Here is a 25,086-nt window from a genome sequence, read left to right as displayed (position 1 = left end):
AACCCGTCAGCCTTCATTTACAAGTATCGACGAAAGGGATATTTAGGAAGAGGCCCCGCAAGGCATACCCAAAGGCTAATGGCATCATAAAGCTGATGGGGTTAAGGCTGAAGGCGTAGGGTAAGCTGACGACCTTAGTAAAGGATTGCTTGCCATCCACGATTGCGTATATTAGGAAATGTCTTGCTCTCCACGTTTAGTGATACCCAAAGGGATTCCTATATGGAAAGGATTCCGCAAAATATGCCCAAGAAGACTCCTATAAGGAAAAGACTTCTAGTCTAAGGAAAAGAGGTCAACCCTCTACTACTATAAAAGCCCAAGTACTCTCACAAACCAAGGTACGCATAATTTACCCTCTCTAGCACTCTAGAGTTGTGAGAATAGTTCTAACTTAACCTTCGGAAGGTATTTGGCTGGCATCACACCGGTACTCTCTGTTAGGTCTTCTATTTTTGTTGTGCAGGTGCTATTTCGAGTATGCAAGGACTGTGTGGCTTACTGGTGATTTTTTCGGCATCATCAGTAACCATGTTATTAGAAAGTCAAGCATGAAAGGAGTTATTATTTGAGAAAATTGTTATGCCACCAACACACAAGTATTATCTAATTATCTCAATATGAAGAGTCTACGTTTGAATCCCCCTTTCCAAGTAAGTACTTGGAACTTCCAAAATACAATTGATGTAATATTTCATACCAATAAAAATAAAATACATAATACAAATATTATTTTCTAATAATTCGATACTTACAACATTGAGAGAGAAGAAATTTGAATTCCGAATGTTTCTGTAAGAAATACAAAAAAAATTTTAATTGAATTATAAGACTCTTGACAATACTTGATACAAATACATGACCTACGATATTAGATCACAAAATCAAGAGAAAATACAAGGTGACGAGTGATGACATATTAGCTAAGTCATGGCATCAAGGAAGACACGTTGTTGGTATGAAATACCAATTCAATTGAGGGGTTAAAAAAAATAAAAAAAAACCTCTTTCTTCATGGTAATGAGTTGTTTTTCTTCAAAATAAACGTGTCATTAGAAAGTCAAGCAAGGAAGGAATTAATATTTGAAAAAACTAGACTATATTCTAGCTTGGATTGCCACTTGTATAGCCTTCGTTCTTCAAAATAATATTGAAGGGAAAAGTTAAAACGAAAATCTAGTGTTAGCTACATAGCTTGGTTAGACAAATGGAGATGCTGCTAAGCTAAGCCTCTGAGGGCACCTGAACATGTCACCCTAGGAAAATGTCAATCCAAAGTTCATGCTTCTCCACGTGGATGTCCAAACACACATAGCTAATGTCTCCATTTCGAATAATATACAAAATACAATGTCAAAATCAATAAACAGTTGATGATGTGATCGACACTAGTCTACTGTATAATTCCATATGCAAGGTCAGGTACATGCCGTTTGGTGATTCTTTGACTCTTTAAATTAATTAAGTTACCAATCAATGGACATACTGCATAAGACCGAATAAGCCACTGATAAAAGAATGACTTTTAATGAGTCATAAGTGTAGCGAAGAGCTTTACACACTGATTTTTTCATTGGAGATGTTGAAGTTCAAATCACCAATCTATTATGACTATCAAATTATCAACCAAAAAAAATTATAAATGTAGCTTAAACTTTTTTTTTTCCTCAACTCAAGTAGAGATGTGGTGAGACTCATAAAATGTTAAAGTAAATAGAGTAATAAAGTAATATTAACATTTTGTTTGGGAGGAAGAAAATAAATGGAAATGAATGAAATAAAATAACTTATTTTGAAATATTCTTTCTGTTCTCTTGTTTTGAAGTCTTAATAAAGGAAATATAAAGATTATTCATTTATTTGGAAGTTTAAGTGGGAGAAAATGTAACTTTTGAAACTAATTTGATAAGTTGTGTTGTGCTTTAAATGAAAGTTGCTTGAGAGAGCATTTTGATCAATCAACAAATAAGTTTGTCATGAAACTACCACTTGTTTTATGTGAACAAAGTAGGTCATCTTTCTTTTTTGTTTTTTCATTATCTTTTCTTTTCCCAACACATAGGTAATTTTTCTTTTAATAAAACAAAGTTTTTTATTTTTTATTTTTTTATAAGAACCCTAAGCTAAGCCTAGCCCAATTATCAGTTTCACTGGAGGAGGTATTTTATATGGTGGTTCTATAAGATAATTTTTTGTTTGATTGGCCTTGTATGGCAAAGCTTGCCCATTGAACTCACTTCTTTCAGTTGTACTAGAAAAACTATAAGGACTTATATCCTTCACAACCTGCCACTATAAAGACACATCAATAATTTCAACATAATATTTGAGTTCCCGCTAACTCAATTGATAAAATATTTTGTCGTCAAATAAAAGAATTCATTTTGAAAAAGTAGATTTAACAAAGTGAATTTTCCTCCCCCCTCTCTCTTTCCAAACAAGGCAGGGGAGGGAATCCAAACTCGAGTCCTACCCATAACTAAAGGCTGGACAATGTTACTGACCCATAAATGCTATTAAGTCTTAACGTAGTGCAAATTTACTCATATTGGAACATAGGGAAATTAGAGATTAAGGGAGGGAGGGAGGACTTGAACTTGAGTTCAACCCATTAAGGAGAACGGACAGTGTTAGTGAGCCACAATGCTCTCAACATAATTTGAATTTACTCATTTGGAATATAGAGAAATCAACGATTGGAGGAGAGAGAAGATAGGAGAGGAACCCAATCAAAACAGTGTCAAAGTCCTTTCTTTACATATAACACAATAAGAAGTTTGAATCACCAGTAATTTTTTCATTGAAAACATATATTTTTGTCCCTAAAATTCGGTTTAAGTTGGATTATCATCTTTCAAATCATCTAAAAATTTCAAAACTATCTTTCATACTTCAGTCTATATACTATTAAGAAATCACAAACAGAATAGAAGGCTGAGATATTAGATAAATTTAATTGTAAATGGACTAAAGAACAAAATTAATATTTTTTCTGAAAAAAAAAAAAACTTTGCATTAGTACTTTTTGGCCCTAAGATGAGGGTGAAGGGAGGTTTGAATTACTGAACTTCGCAGTATGAAACGTGATCCCCATCCAATTGTATTATCTCTTAGGAAATGAAGGGTTTGTTTGAGATCTTTTTAATTTGTTGAAATTGAAATTTTTTTGCTAAAGGTACTGTAGATAAAGGTAAAAGTTAGTTGAAATAGTATAGTGAGATCTATAAATAATACCAAAAAGTACAATAAGACTCATGAATAGTAGCAAAAAGAAGTTAAATAATCAAATAAACTAACTTTTTAATTTAGAGCCAAACGCACACGAAAATGGAACTTAAATTGGACTACATTTCAAAGACAAAATATATACTTTATCCTAATTTTTTTATTCACATCCCTGGGTCCCCTATGATAATTCCCAAAAGAAAAGAAATTAGGTACACAGTCTTTCAACGAAAAAAAAATATACAGACATGATTGAAAGATCTGGGATAATTTTTTTAACAAAGTCATGGTACTGAGAACGGACCAAAACAATGGTCTCCTCAGAACCAATGTGATGCAGAAGATGGTGGCAAATACAACACAATCAAGCAATCTTCATTTTGATGCATGAGCTTGATGCTAGAAGACAATCTGTCTACTTCAGATTTAAGCAGAATGAAGAAGTGGAGAGTTGTGCCCATCAGTGCTTCTGGGATACTGCATTGACAGGGCAGGATCTCTATATGCTATGGCTAACTTCTCATAAAATTCAGTTATGGTAGGATCATTCAGATCCTCTTTATCTTTCTTTACCAAACACTGCATAAGACAACATTTCAGGTTAGTGCTGGTGGGGCATGGAAAGAATGAACGACAAAAATTTTGTACAAGAAAACAACAAAATGTTAAAGAAATAGCGAAACTTAGGAATTGTACCTAAATTTTATCCTTAAAAAAAAGTTGAGAATAATAAGGATGAATGTTGCTATATAGCAACATTGACTTGATAATATACTTGTGTACAAATGCTCCTGTTTTAACTTTTTATCAAGAAAATTTCATCATTCTACAGAATGTGAAGGTTGTAAGGTCAATCCCAAGCTCCAGTTCTGCCTGCTTTACTAACCATATTTTAAGCCATATTATTTTTGTGAAGGTGACTGCTTTGAAACTAGAATCCAAAACAGTAATGTACAAGAGAGGGATGCTAGTGTCAGAAACAGCCAAAAAGGATAATTAAAAGGTAGCCTCTTGTTATATGTTCTATATGATATTGAGCCTGCAGAAGTGCTCGAGATTTGAACAGGGGTGATGATTAATAAATAGGAGGCAATTTAACCAGCATTAAAGAACTCAGAACCCTGTAAAAGTGAAGATCTGGGGATATAAAGAAAGAAATAAACATTCAAGATGGTGGTCAAGGCTAACAAGAGGGAGCATGTCCAGATGACGGTAATGTAAATGGACCATATATAACAACTGAAAAGTATTATACATAATTTATAATAAAAACAGGATAAACACCAAAAGAGCCTTACAAATCCCAACCAATCAGCTGGTTCACAGAGGCTGTCTATACATGTGCCACAAATTATCAGACTGAACCCATTTTCCGTTAATCAGATCCTCAGATATCAAGTGTTATTTACACTAGACAAATCTATTAAAGTTGGGAAAGAGATCAATTTCTGGATATTGGGTAAAGTCATGATTGACACTACGATATGGCTTACATTTTGTTGGATCATGGGGATTGATATAAAAAAACTATGAGCTAATTTCTGTCGATCATTGGTCACTAAAACCTGAAACCTTTAGTAATCCTTTCCAGCGATCATGGATAGTGCCAGAAAGAAAATTTTAGTATCTCTCTATTGTCAGCACTCTGGTTATGATACCTAATCAATTTGGTCATTTATTAATTCATAAATCCCCAAGTTTCATGAGATCTCTCCATTGCATTGAAAAAATTCATAGAGAATACATGCTTCCTTTGTTTTGTATTTCTTGATGATGTTGAAACTATATGTGAGATTTGTTACTTCATTTGGATCTTTATTAAACTCCCCTCATGAAATCTATTTGTAGAACATTGACATTCCGTCCTAGGATCATAATAGAATGCCTACCCCTCATAGATTGTATTAAATTACTAAGTGTTAATCCCATACCATGCAAATGGATCAGTATGCACACCCCCCACCCCCTAAAAAAAAACTACTATCCAATACTATAAAATTACTGTTGCACAATAAAATGTAATTAAAACATTTCCAGCCCAAGTTTAGCAAATAGCAATTATGCATTATTAGACCAAATACATTGAACTTCAGACCTAGTCAAGCTCCCAAGTGAGTCTCATAGTATTTTCAAGACAAGTGAAGCTGATTCTCATTTGCCATAAACTTGCTGTAATTATGCAGCATCCCATTGGAGAGATGAAAAAGGAAAACTGGAATTATGTAACATATGCTACTTGGATTAGTACATGTTTGATGTGTTATTTCTCAGCTTGTCAATTAACTTTTGACTTTAGCTTGCACACCAAAACTAAAGAAAAAAAATATTTGCCGAGTGAACTGTATAATTCTATTTTATTAAGTAAATGGGTGCCGTTTTACATTGGACAAGGATGAATTGTAGGCTCAAGATATTTTTTGACATGACATCCTTAGTTGCTAAGAAAGACACAGGACACCATAAATAACAATAATAATTCCACCAAATCATAAGAAACATTAATGGACATAGAGGAACATAAGAATTTCCCAACCATCAGATGAGACATGCTATAAAGAGGTACTGATAACAGGGGGTATAAGAGAAAATAAAATAAAATAAAGGAAGGATATAGAAATTGGAATATTGTGTAGAACAATAAAACTGAGAAATCAGGAAAATTAATATTATTGGCACACCAAGTACCTCATTAGGATAAGCTTTGAACATGGGTAGAAACCGTTTCTGGCAGTACTCATGGAAAAGAAGTGTGAGAATTGGAAGAGGAATAATTAAACTGGAAGCTAAGGGAAGCTTCTTAAGCCCAAATATTCCAATGGCAATAATATGCATCAGCACCAGAGAAAATATTGTTGAATCGTGCACTATAGGCCAAAACCTTCCACCAGCTTCATACTTGGGTGCATATACATTCAATAGCTGTGCAAAAATGTCATTATAAACAGTTAAAAGCAGGTACCAAACATTGGAAAATAATAATATTTCTCCCTGAACCAAATTTAAAATTTTAATTGATATAACTAGTAGCCCAAACAGTGGTTTGAAGTTTCAAACACTATCAAAGAGTCCTGCTTTGAGATAAAGTTTTGTACGGATGATAACAGTCCCATATGGGTCCCATACAAATCTCAATAGCTAATTCCAATAGTTCATGTCCCCATAGATAAGAAAAATCCAACAAAGGCCACCAACCATCAAAGTCACAGTATTTTTGGCTCATGTACTAGCTAAAAATACATGTGAATTGAGGAAAAACCCATATACAAAACTATGAATTGTTTTCTGAAACCAAAAAGTGATTAACCCTTTCCTACAGTTTATAATAAGGATTTTTTTTTATCTGACACAATTTTCTTATCGTATTTTCCAGATAGACCAAAATATGTTTCATGGAATAACTTTTTGAAACCGATATTGATTTTACTTCTCACTGAGTACACCCCAGTGTACTTGGTTTTTTTTCTTGTTAATAAATTTGTTGTTACTTAAAAAAATAATAATAATAAAATAAAAAAATAAAAAAACCCTTCAAAACCAATATTATTTTGAGTCCTTTGTTCAACTTCTCTCCAATATCAGCTTTTCTCTTGAATATGAACATTATTTATTTTTTAATAAGAAAGTATCCATTTATTTTGTTAATGAAGAAACATCATATGACAAACCAAAGGACATGCACAATCCAAAATGAAAGATCAAGACACCTCAAGTTACATATGCTCATAGTCTCATCATTTGCTTTCAAGTTTTACAATAGACTTAAGCTAAAATTGATTAGTTCTAGATATTTGAAGTCAAACAACTTAATTAAAATTAAAAATTAATATAATCAAGTTCACATTTCATCCAATATACTGAAAAAAGAGAATCCAAGTGTTTTTAGCTTGCACATTTGGTTAGACCATTCATCCACAGTTGATTTGTGACTTGAATAACTTGATTACAGTCTCATATTTGTTTACACCTTTAAGAGCATTGATAAACCAAGTGGGTTAGTGTCTTGAGAGGTACATCTAAAATTTTCTTTTCCTGTTTCTTTGCATATATATATATATATATATATATATATTTTTTTTTTTTTTTTTGTTGAGAAATTGAGCCTTGTTTGTCACACAGTTTTTTGCTTTAGTAACTAGGAGAAAGAGATGAGTGAATGATGCTCATAAGTAGAAAAATGAGTTGCAGAAATACAAAGGAAGGCATTCCACTAACCTGGTTGCGGTAGATTATGTATCCCATACAATAGTAAACCAAGAGAAATGGCAGAATCAGTGGAGAGAGGAAGAAGTATGTTATGCCAAGAAGTCCAAAGAAAATAATCTTGGGAATATCACTGTGGTAAGGAATTGATGGAACCTCAAATTCATCATCATCTTTTCCTGAAAATACTCTTTTGAAAAAATTGCGCAGAAGGGGAATTGATCGAAAGAGTTCTGAGGAGGACAGACTTGTCCATCCAGATGTCACAACATATGCAATGAAGAATGATGCCTACATCCAAAGAAAAGAACCCATATCATATTGTCAATCATAGTATTAAGAAATAGTTTCAATAGTTTACGCCAACATTTAAAGCCACAAATCTAGTTTCCTACAAAATAATACAAATATTCCTAAGTGCTAACTAATGATAGATTATTTTGATGTTCATCATTTTTCACTTGGAAAATAATAATGAAAGAGCCATTTGTCACCAAAAAATAAAAAAGAAGAAAGATAAATCAATTGCATTCAGCATCTTGATAGATTAGTCTTGAGAGTAAAGCTAATCCAAAATCTGTACACCCAGACTAACATTTGATTCACAGAAAACCCCACATTTGTGTATTCTAGAAATTAATAAGAATCAACAACCTTGATTACACAATCATGCAAAAAGACATCTAAACTCTGCACAGCAAAATTTTACCCAAGGAACTCAGGATTTTCTAGTATCATGGAGGTAATATAATGAGTTAGGTCCTGCGAATCTCTTAAATACAGGCATTACTGAACTTGGCCCAATGCAAATTCCTATGTAGGCATCATGTTCCCTTCCAATCCTAAGTACCATTTTCATTACTATTAAGGATGAGTTACACATTTGGAAAAGGCCCAACCATTGTCCTATGCTGGACCTGCCAGGTGAGAAGGAGTCAGCAAGTTACAGTCCTAACCCTTTTGGCACAAAGTGACAGCTCTTACCACTCAAACCTGAATATGTGCGCTTGAAATTCTTAAAGATACTGCCTTTGCACCAGACAATAATCCCTTATTATTGCATAATTAGGCATTTATGACACAACTTTGAGCAGTTAACACCATTAATAATGATACTGCAATGCAGAGGTCACCTCTATATACGGAGTTTAGCCTTTTATTTATTGACAGAAAAGTTTATATATCTTCATAAAAATATTCCAAAGAACTCCAAACTATTGATGGAAATATGTACTCACCTGTGCTGGAACAGCTTCAGCTAGTACACTGGGAATCTTTTGGGGCTCAAGGAAGACACTGACTTGGTAGAGAGCTGTTCCTGATAGTACATTTGCAAAGAAAATATTCCATATAGTAAACCACAATACCTTGATACATGCACTTTTTTCTATCCGACTGTGAGAGATATATCCTTGCATGGAGGAAAAAATTATCATGATAGGTGGCACAAATGATAGGAACATTGAAAGAATGAGACTGGGAAGATATCCTGTTATCACTTGACTGACAACGGTTCTGCAAACCAACATATTGCACATTCCTGTGTCATTAATATTAACAAAATGCATAATTTTGTGAAGAAGAAAAAAATCTATGGCATGCTTGAACTTTGGGAAGAATGAGATTCAATAAATTATGAAGTAAGATTTCCACATACAAACTTAGTATGCCTTCCAGGAAAGGGAACCAGGTCTCCAACTGCTCAAGATTTGTAAGACTTTGCACGATTACGACTGGAATAAGAAATAGAATTGTAAGAGCAGCACATGCAGCAAACACCAAGAGAGTGCATATCCATCTTTTTAGGTAAGAAGAAGAGAAGAAAGGCCAGTGAACATCATGAGGTTCAGGAGCTCGTTCAGTGATCCACTCTGTGGGATTTATGCCTTGTTGGATATGCAAGGCCACGGCAGCACCAAGCCGTGACTTGAATGACACAAAGGCAGCAGAGACTTCCTATTACAGTTGAAAAGCATGATGGAAAAATTAACTGCATCAGATATCATCTTCATATTAATGTTTAAAACCAATTAATATAGAAGTCATCTTTTAAAGGATAGAAAGTGCGCATGTCAATGCACAAATTCCCAATGTTAACATGTAGTGAACAGCGGTAACAACATATATGAGAGCTTGTATATGTCCTAATATATTATTCTATCCACTGCATTGATACTATATTGATAAATATGTTGACAATCACATGCCTATTATATAAAATATGGAATTCATTCACACATTGAGGGCAACTAATATTATATACTTTTCCATTTCAAAAATTGTTGGTCATTTTACAAGAATTCCAGCTTTTTTTAGAATCATCATGATTACTCTCTAGAACTTCGATTTTTCTGAATTCATCATTATATTTCCTTTTGATACTCTTTAACATCTGGAAGGGCTATTTAGTAAATTTATCAACCCTTTTGATATCAAGTATTCAAAATGGGAATCTATAATGTGACATCCAAAAAAGGAAAAGATGATCAGCAAAATGCAACAGGGGCAGTAATCTTTTCTTGTCAACCCAATGGAAAGGCCACTTGGACCCATGTCCAGGTCCTTCTTCCTCAAAATCCCTGATGAAGGCGAAATCCTAGGTCCTCAGTACAACAACCGAAAAACTTTTCAGCTAAGCTTGCTTTCACCTAATTCTATGCCATAGAACCTCACAGAAAATCAAGAGATAAGAGTTATATATGATTGCATGCACTTTCATCACCATCTATTTATAAAGAAATCTTTAAGTCAGTTTCTAAGTGTGTTTGCATGTTGATAATTTATGACACCCCTATATTACCCTTTTCTGCAATTGGAGGTTTCTCTTTATCCACAACAGACACTGGCATATGTATAATGTATAGTCCATCCACTTGCACATTGTCCTGTCAAAGTTTGACGCCAGTGCCAATATCTGTGTTCTCATTACATTGCTTAGCTTATGCAATTATGCCTGTCACAAGCAAGCACATCATGCAACGTTTCCCACTGAGCAACATAGAACTCTTTGGATTATATCATTTATGATATTGTTGCTTTTGGAAGAAGAGAAAATATACATTGGGGCATATATATGTGGTTCATATTATAAGCCAACCCATCCCTCTTCCACGCCCCCCCCCCCCCCCCCCCCCACAACAACAAAAATAAATCAAATCAAATCTTCCAAGAATAAAAAACAAAACTTTGGATACTTTGGTGCTAATTATTTTGGAGGCTCTATACATGCTACCATATGCACAATAATATTTTAAGCATATAAACTTGGATAAATTGCTATGAATTGGGTCAAACTGGTTGTCGGTGTTCGGGACAGTCAGGTGGGCGAAATCACTTGAAAAATAGTCCACAGATTCGCAACCATTTTAAACAACTACATTGCAGGCAACTAGAAAGGATACTGGCCAATTACCCAAAACGGAAATATTATAAATAAATAAAATAAAGTAAAACAAAACAAAACAGGACTTTACAGGGTAGGTGCTGTTTGGTATTGTGAGTTCCTAGTTTTGAAATTCTTAAGTTTAATCTTACTTATATTTCGGTGCCTACAATTAGATAATGGCCAAAAAGAACCACTAAGTAGCTTCCATATGGAAAACACTGTTCATGACATATTATTTTCTTCATTATCAAATCGTCTACTTGGATTATGAATACACACGCACACACACAAAAGATGAATAGCATACCTTTCCAGCCAATGAAGCTTGTTCCAATCTCACGTTATGTTCTACATCTTCCAATTTCTTTTCATAATGATCTAAAAGATCAACTTTGTGTCCAAATATTCCCAAAAACCCATGACGCCCAAACCTCTGTGAAGTATGATTTTTCAGTTTCAATTGGGCAAGCCTTCTGTACAACTTCTCTGCATCACTCTGCAAAGAATAAATGTACGGCTGTTAGAAACCAGAAACTTTTTTTATATTAAAATGAAAAAGAAGATTAAACAAGAATGGTAAACCCCCCACAGCTGAAAAATCTGTTTTAACCCCTATGTCTTTTGACAGCTCAAATACCAATTGAAAAAACCTAGTTTAGGCCCCTCGTTAACTAAGCAGCAGAATTGTTGATTGAATACACAACTTGATTATGGATTCTAGCACAAGAAAATATATTAACCACAAATACCAAAAACCAAATCTAAAGCAATAAATATATTTAAAAATAAAATAAAAGAGCACACAAAAATTTGGTAACAAAGTGGAAAACCAATGATGAACTTCTTCAATGAAAAAACCACTTCGGGAATCTAATCCCACAGAAAATCCACTATAAAGGAACAGTTACAATAGTCTACACTCACAAAACCTTTGCAGTCCTAGACTCAATGTAACCTCAACAAATGCCCCACCTACCTTCCTGTTGTAGTAATCCCAGAATCTCTAGAGTCCTTCTATGGTGATCATCTCCATGAAAAAACCCTGTCCACATGAACCATAACCTTTGGCATTCCAAGGAACACCTCAAAGATTTGCTACAGTTAACTGACTGGAAAGAATCTGTGTGGTTTCAAAGAAAGGTTTAAGGCACAAGGTATTATCAAGAACACACACTTTGTTATTTTTCTAAGCACAAGGAGTATTTTTCTCTATTTAGGCTTAGGAAGAAGGTTTCAAGATCTGAAGGTTTTAGCTTTGGTATGGTAGTCTTTCTTCGATTAAAAACTTATGCAACAAGTGGCTTATATGGTTCCCAAAATAGAGTAAAAGTTGAGCAGGAATCCATTTTCTAGCAAAAATCAGAATCGCAGACCTGAAGATTTTACTCAAGCAAACATCAAGTGAAATACTGGAAAATTTTGTCTTTAATGTTTTGCTCAAGAAATTTTGGTTTTGCTTGAGCGAGACATGTTTCACTCGAGCAAAATTTCCAGAGCTTGAATTTCTTCTTCAATCAGCATCACAACAAATTCTATGCTAACCCAAACTCAAATACATTGACATACATGCCTAAATTTTGTCACACATCTAAACCCAAACAAAAAAGAATAATAGTTCAATTATCGCCTATCAAGTGTAATAATTGATAAAGAGAACAGTCTTTCTATACCATCTTTAAATATTTGTACACACACACATCTAAATATATATTTATATACCTCTGAATTTACAAAAAGAAAAGAGACATAGAGATCATAAATCTTACATTATTTACAAGATTTATAAGAGCATTCCTCCTGCATCTCAATACTAAGTCAGAAAATCATCGAGTGTCATTGGAGAAGGCAAGAATTGAAGAATTTAAATATCTTCATAGGATGACACTATCACACCTATTACTAAAATTAAATTCAACTTCTTGACATGCCATGCCTTGTCTCACCTCATCAATCACTTTAGAGCTAATCATCATTAATAACCCAAAACTATACTTCTTAACATTACCTTTCTTCACTTCTAATAAAGCAAGTACTAATGCAGGTTGATCTTGAAATGACTTCATTCTGAAGAGCTAACAAGTCAAAATACAACAAAAAAATTGCACCAATACAAGATAACCATTCAACACATTACAAATGGAAACTTGTTTAGGCATTGCTATAGAGGGGGAGCAGATGTCATTCAAACATAGACATGTCAAAAGATTAACCTATAAATAGTAAGTAAGAAATAAATACCATAGTACAAGATATACTCAGAAAAGTTCCCCTAATAAATTTGAACCATTGTAAAGGCAAACAAAGAAAGTCAATCAGAACTTCACGTGAATGCTTACAATAAGACCTTGAAGTTTACTGGTTCGCCGAACCACAGAATGCGAAAGATAAGTAGAAGGGTGATTCTCTATAAAGAAGCTCTCAACAGTTTCACTGCAGGTACTCCCAGATGGGATAGGAATAGCACGTACTAATATTGTAAACTGATGTGGCTGAGGTCTGGATGAGTAAAAGTAAGCAATTCTTTTTGATGAAATATAATTGTACTCCTGCAGATCATAAAGTCATCAAGTTGAGATTTCTCAATTCTTTTTTTAATTTTTAAATGAACCAGGAGATATAATGGCATAGCCAAGCAAATTCAAATTAAATATCACTTACATAATAAAGAAGATAGCAGACAACTCCAGTGAAAACATATGCAGCACAAAAGTGAATCCATAACCTAGAGAAAGGCCAAAACTAGTAATCAGGATTTCCTCACCATAGTTTTGCTAAATGCTTACTTAAAAATATAATAAATTCACATAAACTTGGAAGCAATTACTTCCAATACAAACTTTATGACTAGACATTTCTACAAACGATTACAAAACTGAAATAGGAAAGTACCAAATGGAAAGTTCATAAAGAAGAGAAGCCAGTGAAGAAACTAAGAGTTTTCGCCACTAAGAATACAAGCCATATATTCAATTAATTAATAGTCACCAACAAAAGAAATGTGGACCTCCAACAAAGTTCAAACCATACAACTACTACTACTACAACAACAACAACAAAGTTCAAACCATATGACTGAAAATTCTATCAGCAGTACCACTATATTCAAGTTGGATTCAGTATTAGGCAGTACATCTATAACAGACTAGCAGGGTTCCAACCCAAACAAATTATCCCATTTTCTTGCTTGCATTGTTTATGTATTTATTATGATAGGTAATGCTTACTTGCATAATTTATTTAGGTTAGAAATATTTTCCTAGCGATACTGTTTTCTACTCAGAATCAAGGAACAGGAATGAACTGAAATGACTAGTGAATTACCTTCGTAGTGTGCAAATTACTCACAAAATCAGTTATACACATTCACAATGATACAAAGACATTCAATTTATTATACTTGAGGCATAAACTTTTTCTCTCTCACAAGCACAGTTTAGATTGAATTTCAGTAGCTCAGGAAAGGGAGATATAATATATTTCCCAGCTGTTCACTTTTATCCTAGCTTAAACACCACCTCCTTGACTATAAGTAAGCACAAACAGAGGGAGAAAACCATCAACCCTATTGTTGTTATGAATGGTAATAAAAAAAAGATATCTGGAACACTCTTATCTCTACGTTCTTGACTTTTACATATCTACACTGGTGTAAAAATTCTGGAGCAGATAGAATTGAAAGCATCTAAAGAGGAAAACAGCACATCCAGAATAATATTGAGAAATATGATGCAGTGATATACATGACATCATTAGAAACAGGAAAAATGAGTAACAACCAGACAATATATTCTTTCACCAGCTAATGTCATATTTCTCCTTAGTTACCACAATCTTTATCTTCACTATCAAGAAATACATTATTTTCATCAGGCCAGCTGATAGTCACCTGTTTGAGCCATCATTGACATTTGAAATACTGAAAGAGTCCAAAGACTTGTTTGGCAAATCAGTAGAATCTTCATTTAGCTGAGTTCCGACAAAATTAATTGGAAGAAGAATGAAGACCCCAAGAACTCCAGCAACAGAAAAAACTTTCAAACTACATGAAACAAAAAGATATTGATCAGTTGAAGATAATCTAGATGAAGATCTGTAATAACAAGTCACATGGCTAACCACTGTGCTGGTAAAAATAATTGAACGGGATGCATGTAATAGGGGAGCAAATGACTGCATTAGAACCAAGGTGTCTGACACAACAAAATTAAAATTAACATAGTATCATGTTATCAAAAAATGGAAGAAAAGAAGGATGGTAGAAAAATCCACCCCTAAGCAAGATGAATAGAGTACAATATTTGTTAAGAAGAAGCTAATAGTTCATCAACATCAGAAGAGAAACCCAATAACTAAGACCTAAATTGGATGTTGAAATGAGAGTACAATAGCATAATGAATTATCCCTTTTTTGTGATTTGTAATAGGTTTTTTTTTTTCTTTTAAGTCAATATTAGGAAACACAATTAAGGATTTCCCTTCCCCTTCCAAACTTAGCCCAAGGCATTCAAGTCCTATCATCAAAAAGATACTAGGAAGGTCACCATTGAGTAATGCACCAGGCATATTTCTAGTCAGGTGAAGCCAATGAGTTCTTTGACTATGCAATTTAGGACAACCACAGGTTTATGACTAAGTTGTAAAATTTACACACTCATTTATTGGCAGGACAAGCAACAACTTACTCAACCTTTCCAATCAAGTCACCTGACAGGGATTCAAACAGACAATGTAAAATCTAATAGCAGAGAACTGGCCCTAATAATATTTGCCCATTATCCTATTATCAATTTCTGTAAAATTTTGCAAAAGATGAAAGAGAAAGTAAACAAGGGCTCGCCTTAGGCCTGCAGGTGCTGCAATCGTGTCATAATCAGCCACAGCCATATATGCCTCATAGTGAGGGTCACAGCTGACTATCATTGTAATAATATTTTCCATCTTATCTTAATAAGTGCATGATAAGATGTTCACACTTCTATTCTACTTAGCACTTTAATAAGTACACTTTAAAATGAGGAATTGGCACAAGAATCAGCCATAAACTATCACTTATCCCAAAAGCTTAAACTAATAGTCATCATTCTAACACATACCCTCACACATGGACCTAAATTTCCCCCAATAAGTGGGGCCAAAATGTGGAATATTTAAATTTTAAATGGGAGGTAGAGTGGAGATAGAGTTTGAACTCAAGATCACCTACTTTGATACCATGACGAAATACCTCTATTCCCAAAATTCCAAGCTAATAGGAAATAGTGAATTTAATCATTTAACCATTATTCTAACAACACCAAAGGGAATTGGGAAGGAGAATGGCAATATGAACATAACAAGGCTGCAGTCATTAAGTTTGTGTTGGCAACATTGGTAGTATTAGGAGCAAAGGCAGCATGGTGGAGGTCAAGGTGGAAATGGTTTGGTACCGATTGAGAGGGTGAAAATGTCAGAGTCAACAAAAACGGAAATCCTAATTAATACCATCTAAGATCAATGAGTCCAGCTAAATCTAAATGACAAGACTGGTAATTTTTCTGCTCCAAGGCTTTTAAGTCTGTAGGAATTTAATAATATTGTGCAAATATGCATGCATGCATTGACAAAACAGCTCAATCTCATCTAAGAGACTTCATTACCTTTTAAATGCCAACCCCTAGTATGCAATAAAATGGCATCTTTCAAGTTGGTAGAATAAAAAATATCTCAGTTACCTGAAGGTCAAAATGCGCATAAACACCACAGCATCAAAGCCCACTATTGACAAGAGTTCATCTTCAGAGGGCTGCCACGCCTTTTTGACCCAACTAACAGTTGGTAACAGACTTTCCAAGTTGAAACGACCTCTTTGTTGTGCTTTTTCTTTGGCAACCAAACGCGGTGCGTAGACATTGATGTTACCCGGTTGCTTCCTCAATATAGAGTACAGAGTGAAAAACAAAAAACAAAGGGCAAGATTGATTCCAACAGAAGTTAAAAGAGCCGAAAGAATCATTCCTCCAAAAGTGACCCTGAAATTTCTATATCAACTCCTCAAACCCTGTTGTTAAACAGCATGCAAGGGCACCCAATTAGAATCCCCTAAGACCAAAAACTGCAAAAGATTAAGCAGATTGCATTAGAACATTATAAAGAGTGACAACTTGCATAGTTGCATATAAATTTTCTTGTTTGCTCTGGGCTTCAAGTGTTGTTTTGACTACCAAAAAAAAAACCAAGCACTTGGAGGGTACAATGAAATACAGCCTACAAATTAATTGAGAAGAAGAATAAATTCAAGGTTCACACTAGTGCTTAGTGCTTCAGAGCATTGGTAAAACATTAAGGGAAACAAGTTCCCAAATCTTTTTTGATAAGTAAAATAAAATTAACAAGTTGCCAAATCTTTATACAAAATCAATTAAAATAAATATATACTCCTTTAAATTGTTTACTTCATCAGTTTTGTCAGCTTTGTGTATCATCATTTACAGAATTCTGACCATTTGGGGTCATACAATTGTGGGTATGGATAACTTCACTTCAAACCCATTTTAATCAACAACCCGTAACAAGCTAAACTTACAGAAGAAAGCAAACAAAGTCAGCATATCATGGCACTTGAAATTTTTTGCAAGCACTGACTTAAACCATCAACATAAATCAGTCCAAGACTAAATTTGACCTCATTAATTTTCCATTACCCACAAGCAATAACAGCCATCAACTCAGTTTTCATAGGACAACCAGGTAACCCAAGACCATAAAAACAACAAACAGTGTAATAAAAATTAGACCATCAACATAAATTACTCCGAATACAAAGGAATTTTCAGCTTCCAAAACTTGACCTCATTAATTTCCATTCCCACAAGCAATAACAGCCATTTCCCCTTACAAAACTACAATCTTTGAGTAAAACACAGTGTACCAACTCAATTTTCATGGACACCCCAGATAATTTATAAAAAAAAAAAAAAAAAAAAAAAAAAAACAATGAAATAAAACACAAATATCAGACTTGCACACAATAATATATCACATCAAATACAAACGTCGTACCTGATCTAGCAAAGAACAGACAATATCAATGACGCTTTGTTTTCAACTGGGTATGGCATTAAAAAGAGTGAGACAGACATCAAAGCTGGCAAAAAGACTTATTAAACAGTGTGAAAGTGAACAAACCAAGGAGTAGAACAAGCCAAAAAAGGCGGTCAGGTTGCTTTTAGTTACAAACGAGGAAGAAAGGAATGTGATCCACAACGTAAACGGACTTGTAGGGTGTGTTTGGCTCCAATTAAATATTCAGTTTATTTTACTATTAAGTTTCTTTTTGCTATTATTTATGGACCTCACTGTATTTTTTTAATACTATTCATATGTCCCACTGTACTATTTCAGCTAACTTTTACCTTTATCTATAGTACTTTCAATAAAAAAAATTTAATTTCAACAAAATAAACAGACCCATAATTGTATATGCCCAATTGCCGACACTGCCCTCATGTCTCAATCCTAAAATAGATATTAGATAGAGACCACATATTTTACTTTATTTATTAATTTTTAATTAGGATATCCATGTCATTTTTTTTGGCACATTATCAACAGTTAACATTAATGTGTTTTTTTAGTAAATAATAATACTTATTAAAACAAAAAACATTAATAAGTTTATTACCAAAAAGAAAAAAAAAAAACATTAATGAGTTTTTTTTTAGTATAAGCTGATTTTTGAACCAAAGTTTCTTATAGTATGTATTTACTCTCTCATAATATGCGGGTGTTCACATAATATGGGTTTCACTGTACTATTTCAGCTAATTTTTACCTTTATCTATAGTATTTTTAGCAAAAAATTTTCAATTTCAGCAAAATAAGCGAATTCCAACCAAACCCATAGTTGTATATGCCAAATTGCCGACACTGCCCTCATGTCTCAGTCCTAAAATAGATATTAGATAGATACCACATATTTTACTTTATTTATTAATTTTTAATTAGGATATCCATGTCATTTTCTTTTTGGCACATTATCAATAGTTAAAAACATTAATGAGTTTTTTTTTTTTTTCTTTTAGTATAAGCTGAGTCTGAACCAAAGTTTCTTATCGTATGTATTTTCTCTCTCATAATATGCGGGTGTTCACATATTGAGAGGTAAAGATGCATATACTTGAAGCACGAAAATATCTTTTCCAACTTGAAGGGTTATTTTATGCAAACTCAAGGAAATCCAATTGATGGTGTCACGAATAATCCCAAGTCTATGATTCGTCCATATGTATCGTCCAACGACAGAAGCAACAGCAAGCGTGCCAGCAACCCTCGTCCGTATATGGACGAGCTTAATATCTCTAAGATCTACTTGTCATTTATGAACGACAAGCCTTCCTAGATGATCTCGTCCGTCTTTCACTAAAAGTGGACGAGATCATCCTGGAGGTCTCGTCCATCCTTGCTAAGGATGGACTAAAAGTGGACGAGCTCCTCATGAAGGTCTCGTCCATTCTCGCTATGGATGGACGAGTTCCTTGGCTCGTCCGACCTTAGTAACTTCCACAGCGGTTACTCCCAATTCTCCGGACTCCTCGACACTGGGAACGGTTACCAAATAGATAACCGTTCCACACACTATATAAGGCTTCTTCGATGAAGGAAAAAGGTATTCAGACATTTTCTTACTTTTAAGAGAATACTTCTTCGTTACAGAGAGTTTCAAGTAACTAACTTGATCATCGGAGGATTTTTGGCCGGTCATCACCGGTCCCTTCTGATTCTGTGTCTTTGGTATTACAGGAGATAGCCCGAAGATCAACGTTCAAGTCTTATCAACCCACTGATAACCAAGGAATCATCAGTTGGCGCCGTCTGTGGGGAACGATTGTTTCACAGTTTGTTTCTTCGTGACAAAGGGTTGATGGTTCGGACTAGATCACGGGCTACTAGCCCAGGCCGTCAGGGTAGCAGCAACCCGCATCGCGACCGCCAGTCTGCGCCGGTCATGCAGTCATCTGCCCACCAACAAGCACAATCTATGGCAGACGCTATGGCGGAGTTGACTCGCCAAAACCAAGAATTGCGAATGGAGATTAATATGAGGAGGCAAACACAAGAAGAACGTGAAGGAAGACAAACAGATAGTCACGGTGGAAGAGAGAACACCGAAGTTGGAAGTCAGTTCAGAGGCACCACTTCACGAACGGTACCATACTTGAAGGAAGAAATGGACCAAATGAAGAGAGTTATGGAGGAAATGAAGGAGAATATGAAAAAGGCGAATCCGATAGAAGACTTGGTTCACAGGACAGATTCTCCCTTTACGGCTTCCATCAACAGTCACCCACTACCATCAAAGTTCAAGTTGCCTTCTCTGGATTCATATGATGGAACACGTGACCCGTTTGATCACATAGCCACTTTCAAGACCACCATGCATCTTCAAGGAGTGCCTGATGAAATAATGTGTAGGGCCTTCCCAACCACCCTTAAGGGTTCGGCGCGAGTTTGGTTTAGCAAACTACCTCCGAATTCGGTGAGTTCTTTTGAAGAGTTGAGTAAGTTATTTGTTAACAATTTCATTGGAGGACAAAGGCACAAGCGTTCCTCGTCCAGTTTGTTGACAATAGAGCAGGGAGAGAACGAGAGCCTTCGGTCATTTATCACCCGTTTTAACAGAGAAGCTCTCAGTGTGGACGAAGCAGATGATAAGCTTCTACTGGCAGCCTTCCACAATGGGGTGAATTCAGATCTGTTCATACACAAGCTCTATGAAAAAGAACCCCAGTCCATGGCCGAACTCGTCCATTCGGCTCAGAATTTTATGAATGCAGAAGATGCAATCATTGCTAAGAAGAGGAAGAGGTCCGAGAGAATGGACGCAAATCCCAGTCGTCAGCATGAGCAAGGTACTCGTCCAAAGAAGGGACGGATGGAGGAAAGGAGAGATCGAGAAAGTAAGAAGCCAGGCCCTCCAGTACGGAACCAGCAGTATACCCCTTTAAACGCCCCACTTGAGCAAGTCCTTATGCAAATCAAGGATGATCCTTCCCTGAAGTGGCCAGAGAAGATGAAGGGTGATCCCAACAAGCGCAACAGGAACAAGTATTGTCGCTTCCATAGGGATCATGGTCATGACACGGACGAGTGTTTTGACTTGAAGCAGCAAATTGAAAATCTCATAAGGCAAGGGAAGTTAAGGGGTTTCCTTGGACGAGACCAGAGGGACGAGAAACAGAAGGGAAAGATGGAAGATTCATCGCGACCACCACTCGGGGAGATAAGAGTCATCATTGGGGGAAGTACAACTGTCCAGTCGTCCAAATCTAAGAAAGCTTACTTAAAGGTAGTACAAAGCGTCCAGCTTTCTGGACGGTCACCAGTAGCAAGATCCACGGACGAGCGGGCAATTACTTTCACGGACGAGGACGCTGACAGAATTCATCACCCTCATGATGATGCCCTCGTCATCTCCTTACTAATTGCAAACTACACAACCAGAAGAGTGCTTGTGGACAATGGAAGCTCAGCAGACATTTTATATTATCCAGCTTTTCAGCAGATGAGATTAGGACGAGACCAGCTCCGTCCAGTGAACTCCCCCCTAGTAGGCTTTGGTGGGATGAAGGTGCAACCAGTGGGTACCATTTCCTTATCCGTGATAGTGGGGGCATATCCACGACAGATTACCAAGGATGTGAACTTCCTTGTGGTAGACTGTCCATCCTCTTACAATGCCATCATTGGGAGGCCCACTTTGAATAGTTGGAAAGCTGTTACCTCTACTTACCACTTATCAGTCAAGTTTCCAACAGAACACGGGGTAGGACAGGTACAAGGTGACCAACTGGCAGCAAGAGAGTGTTACTTGGCCATGCTGGCCATGGATGAACAAGTTCAAGCAATGAACATTGAAGAAAAGAGGGTTGTGGCAGAACCTACTGAAGCATTGGAAGATATTCCCTTGGATGAAAATAACCCTGAGAGGTGGACCAGGGTTGGAGCAGATTTAGAAGAGAAGATTAAGACGGACCTCGTCCAATTTTTGAAGAACAACATCGACGTGTTTGCGTGGAGTCATGATGATATGCCGGGTATAGACCCTAGTGTCATTACCCACCGTTTGAATGTATGTCCTTCCTCCAAGCCTGTGCGGCAAAAGAAGAGGGTGTTTGCCCCAGAAAGAGATAGTGCAATCAAGGACGAGGTCCAAAAGCTGATGGTAGCAAAGTTCATTCGGGAAGTGTACTACCCGGATTGGTTGGCCAATGTAGTAATGGTCAAAAAAGCAAATGGAAAGTGGAGAATGTGCGTTGACTTCACTGATCTGAATAAGTCTTGCCCCAAGGACAGCTATCCGTTACCGCGCATTGACCAGTTAGTAGACTCAACTGCAGGCCACAAATTGCTTAGCTTCATGGATGCCTTTTCAGGATACAATCAGATAAGAATGGACGAGGCTGATCAAGAGAAGACATCTTTTGTCACCAGTCAAGGTTTATTCTGCTATAAGGTGATGCCGTTTGGTTTAAAGAATGCAGGGGCGACATATCAGAGGTTGGTCAACCACATGTTCCGTCCGCAAATTGGGCGGAATGTGGAAGTCTTTGTAGATGACATGCTGGTGAAAAGTCAAGACGAAGGAAGACATCTAGACGACCTGCGGGAGACATTTGAGACATTGAGGCGGTATCACATGAAGCTGAATCCAAGCAAATGTGCTTTTGGAGTATCATCAGGGGAATTCCTTGGCTTTATGGTATCCCACAGGGGAATTGAAGCAAATCCAGATAAAATTCAAGCAATACTGGACATGAAGCCACCGCAAAATACTAAGGAAATCCAATCCCTCACTGGACGAGTCGCTGCGCTTAACAGGTTTGTCTCTAAAGCTACTGATAAATGTTTGCCGTTTTTTAAGGTTCTCAAAAAAGCATTCGAATGGACCGACGAGTGTCAGAGAGCTTTCGAAGATTTGAAGGTATACCTTACCAGGGCACCGTTGCTAAGTCCATCAGTGGAAGGAGAGGAACTGTATTTGTACCTAGCGGTAACCCCGTATGCTGTGAGCTCAGCATTGATAAGAGAGGAAGATAAAGTCCAAAGACCTGTGTATTATACAAGCAAGGCATTGAAAGGAGCGGAAGGACGATATCCACAAATGGAGAAGTTGGCCTTCGCACTGATCACAGCTTCAAGGAAGCTGAGGCATTATTTCCAAGCACATGTCATTAATGTTATGACAGATCATCCTCTCAAAAAAGCAATGAATAGACTGGAAGCTGCAGGACGATTAATCCAGTGGGCTGTGGAGCTAAGTGAGTTCGATATCAGATATCAACCAAGGCATGCCATAAAAGCTCAAGCCTTAGCAGATTTTATCGCAGAGTTTACCCCGAGTCATAATGAGGCAGAGGAGAGCGAGAGATGGATCGTCCATGTGGATGGTTCGTCTACACGGCATGCAGGAGGAATTGGTGTGGTCCTGCAGTCCCCAGAGGGAGACAAACTGAAACATAAAGTCCGTCTACAGTATCAAGCGACAAACAATGAAGTTGAATATGAAGCCCTCCTCAAAGGGCTAGAATTGGCGAAGTCCGTGGAAGCCAAGTCCATACGTGTTATGGGAGATTCCCAACTGATCATGGGGCAAGTGAATGGGATGTATGAGGCGAGGGAAGGACGAATGAAGAAATACCTTAGTAGGGTGATGCGCCTTGTGAAAAGGTTCGAAAAAGCTGACTTCGTTCAAATCCCCAGGGAGGAGAACGTGGAAGCTGATACTATAGCAAAAGAGGCCTCAGCAGATGAATCATTAGAGAAGTCAGATGAAGTTCAGTATATGCCGAGTATAGATGCCCAGGAAGTACAGCAGGTGGATGACAGAGAAAGTTGGATGACTCCCATTATATCATATTTGAAAGACGGACGACTACCAGAAGAAAAGGACGAGGCCAGAAAGGTGAGGGTGAGATCAGCTAGATACGTCCTTATGAATGAAGTGCTATACAAGAGAGGCTTCTCTCAACCTTACCTTAGGTGCCTTGCTCCGGACGAAGCGAACTACGTGCTGAGAGAAGTTCACGAAGGGGCATGTGGCAATCACTCGGGAGCCAGATCACTTGTCCACAAGGTCGTCCGTGCAGGATATTACTGGCCGAACATGCAAGCTGATGCAAAAGCATACGTTAAAGTCTGCGACCAGTGCCAGCGATTTAGCAATGTCCCCAGGCAACCGTCGGAATACCTCACCCCAATGGTAGCACCGTGGCCCTTTGCACAATGGGGATTGGACATTTTGGGTCCCTTCCCTTTGGGAGTAAGACAGATGAAGTTTTTAGTTGTGGGCATCGATTACTTCACCAAATGGGTGGAGGCAGAACCGTTGGCACATATCACACAACAGAACGTTAAGAACTTCGTGTGGAAGAACATTGTTTGCAGATTTGGAGTGCCGAAGGTATTGGTGTCTGACAACGGACGGCAGTTTGACAATGCACTCTTCAAGGACTTTTGCTTACACTTTGGAATTCAGAACCATTACTCCTCGCCTGCACACCCCCAAGCCAACGGCCAAGCTGAAGTAGCAAACCGATCCTTGTTGAAAATCATCAAGACTCGGCTTGAGGGGGCAAAGGGAATATGGCCAGATGAATTACCAGGAGTTTTATGGGCATACAGGACCACTGTGAGGACCCCTACAGGGGAGACCCCTTTCAAGTTGGCCTATGGAAGCGATGCAGTCATACCTGCAGAAGTGCATATGGCTAATCACAGGGTGATGACGTATCAAGACAAGGATAATGAGGACCAGCTTCGTCTAAACCTCGATCTAATTGACGAGGTAAGGGCAAACGCAGAATACAGGGCAGCAAAGTATAAGAACCTCATGGCTAAGCAGTATGATGCGATGGTGAAGCCTAGGCGTTTCAATATAGGAGATCTCGTCCTGAGAAAGGTCTCTTTGTCAACCAAGAACCCAACACATGGGAAGTTGGGCCCAAACTGGGAAGGACCCTATAGAGTAATTAACTGTAAAAGGCAAGGATCCTACTACCTGGAGGCCCTGGACGGGAGAAAGTTGGAACATCCTTGGAATGTGGAGCACCTGAGGAGGTACTACCAGTAAGAATGAACCTATGGACGAGATTGGGTCTTGTCTGTCTACTAGCGTACTACTATAAGTGATGCTGTTTGATACTACTATGTTTGGTATTGTTTGTGTGTGAAGTTTGAAACTATGATTTACTTTTTATAGTTGTGTTGTGGTTATGGACGAAGTCATGAAGTATGTATTT

The 25,086-nt window shown here is 36.8% G+C and overlaps 2 protein-coding genes across 3 annotated transcripts; one reads left to right on the top strand and one right to left on the bottom strand.

The window, feature by feature from the left end:
* Positions 1–3,318: 3,318 nt before the first annotated feature.
* LOC126715206 (CSC1-like protein HYP1) lies at positions 3,319–18,049 on the bottom strand. 2 transcript variants are annotated; one of them, XM_050415707.1, is made up of 11 exons: positions 17,849–18,049; positions 16,522–16,847; positions 14,697–14,849; positions 13,469–13,532; positions 13,147–13,356; positions 11,118–11,306; positions 9,083–9,381; positions 8,664–8,940; positions 7,438–7,716; positions 5,911–6,144; positions 3,319–3,804 (listed from the first exon to the last, which is right to left on the bottom strand). In XM_050415707.1, exons 2-11 carry the CDS (start codon positions 16,800–16,802, stop codon positions 3,652–3,654), a joined length of 2,139 nt encoding a protein of 712 aa, XP_050271664.1. In that variant the 5' UTR covers positions 16,803–16,847; positions 17,849–18,049; the 3' UTR covers positions 3,319–3,651. The 2 variants fall into 2 exon arrangements, with proteins under 2 accessions (XP_050271664.1, XP_050271663.1); XM_050415706.1 differs by having other exon boundaries at positions 16,522–16,901; positions 17,849–18,048.
* Positions 18,050–19,838: 1,789 nt separating this feature from the next.
* On the top strand, positions 19,839–24,559 carry LOC126703927 (uncharacterized). Its single transcript, XM_050402980.1, has 5 exons — positions 19,839–19,965; positions 21,589–21,882; positions 22,222–22,412; positions 22,710–24,248; positions 24,470–24,559. Exons 1-5 carry the CDS (start codon positions 19,839–19,841, stop codon positions 24,557–24,559), a joined length of 2,241 nt encoding a protein of 746 aa, XP_050258937.1.
* The last annotated feature ends 527 nt before the right edge of the window (positions 24,560–25,086 follow it).

This window comes from Quercus robur, chromosome 2 (genome assembly GCF_932294415.1).
Source record: "Quercus robur chromosome 2, dhQueRobu3.1, whole genome shotgun sequence".
NCBI classification, from domain to species: Eukaryota; Viridiplantae; Streptophyta; class Magnoliopsida; order Fagales; family Fagaceae; genus Quercus; species Quercus robur.
This window is presented reverse-complemented; position numbering and strand designations above follow the sequence as displayed.

Coding starts and splice junctions, on each gene's coding strand:
- LOC126715206 (XM_050415707.1), bottom strand. CDS start 16,802: ATGATTCTTTCGGCTCTTTTAACTTCTGTTGGAATCAATCTTGCCCTT. Junction 13,533..14,696: donor GTCAATGATGGCTCAAACAG/GTGACTATCAGC, acceptor GCCTTTCTCTAG/GTTATGGATTCACTTTTGTG. Junction 7,717..8,663: donor CTGAAGCTGTTCCAGCACAG/GTGAGTACATAT, acceptor CTTTGGATGTAG/GCATCATTCTTCATTGCATA.
- LOC126703927 (XM_050402980.1), top strand. CDS start 19,839: ATGGCGGAGTTGACTCGCCAAAACCAAGAATTGCGAATGGAGATTAAT. Junction 19,966..21,588: donor AGAGAACACCGAAGTTGGAA/GTCAGTTCAGAG, acceptor ACCACTTATCAG/TCAAGTTTCCAACAGAACAC. Junction 24,249..24,469: donor GCAGATTTGGAGTGCCGAAG/GTATTGGTGTCT, acceptor ATGGGCATACAG/GACCACTGTGAGGACCCCTA.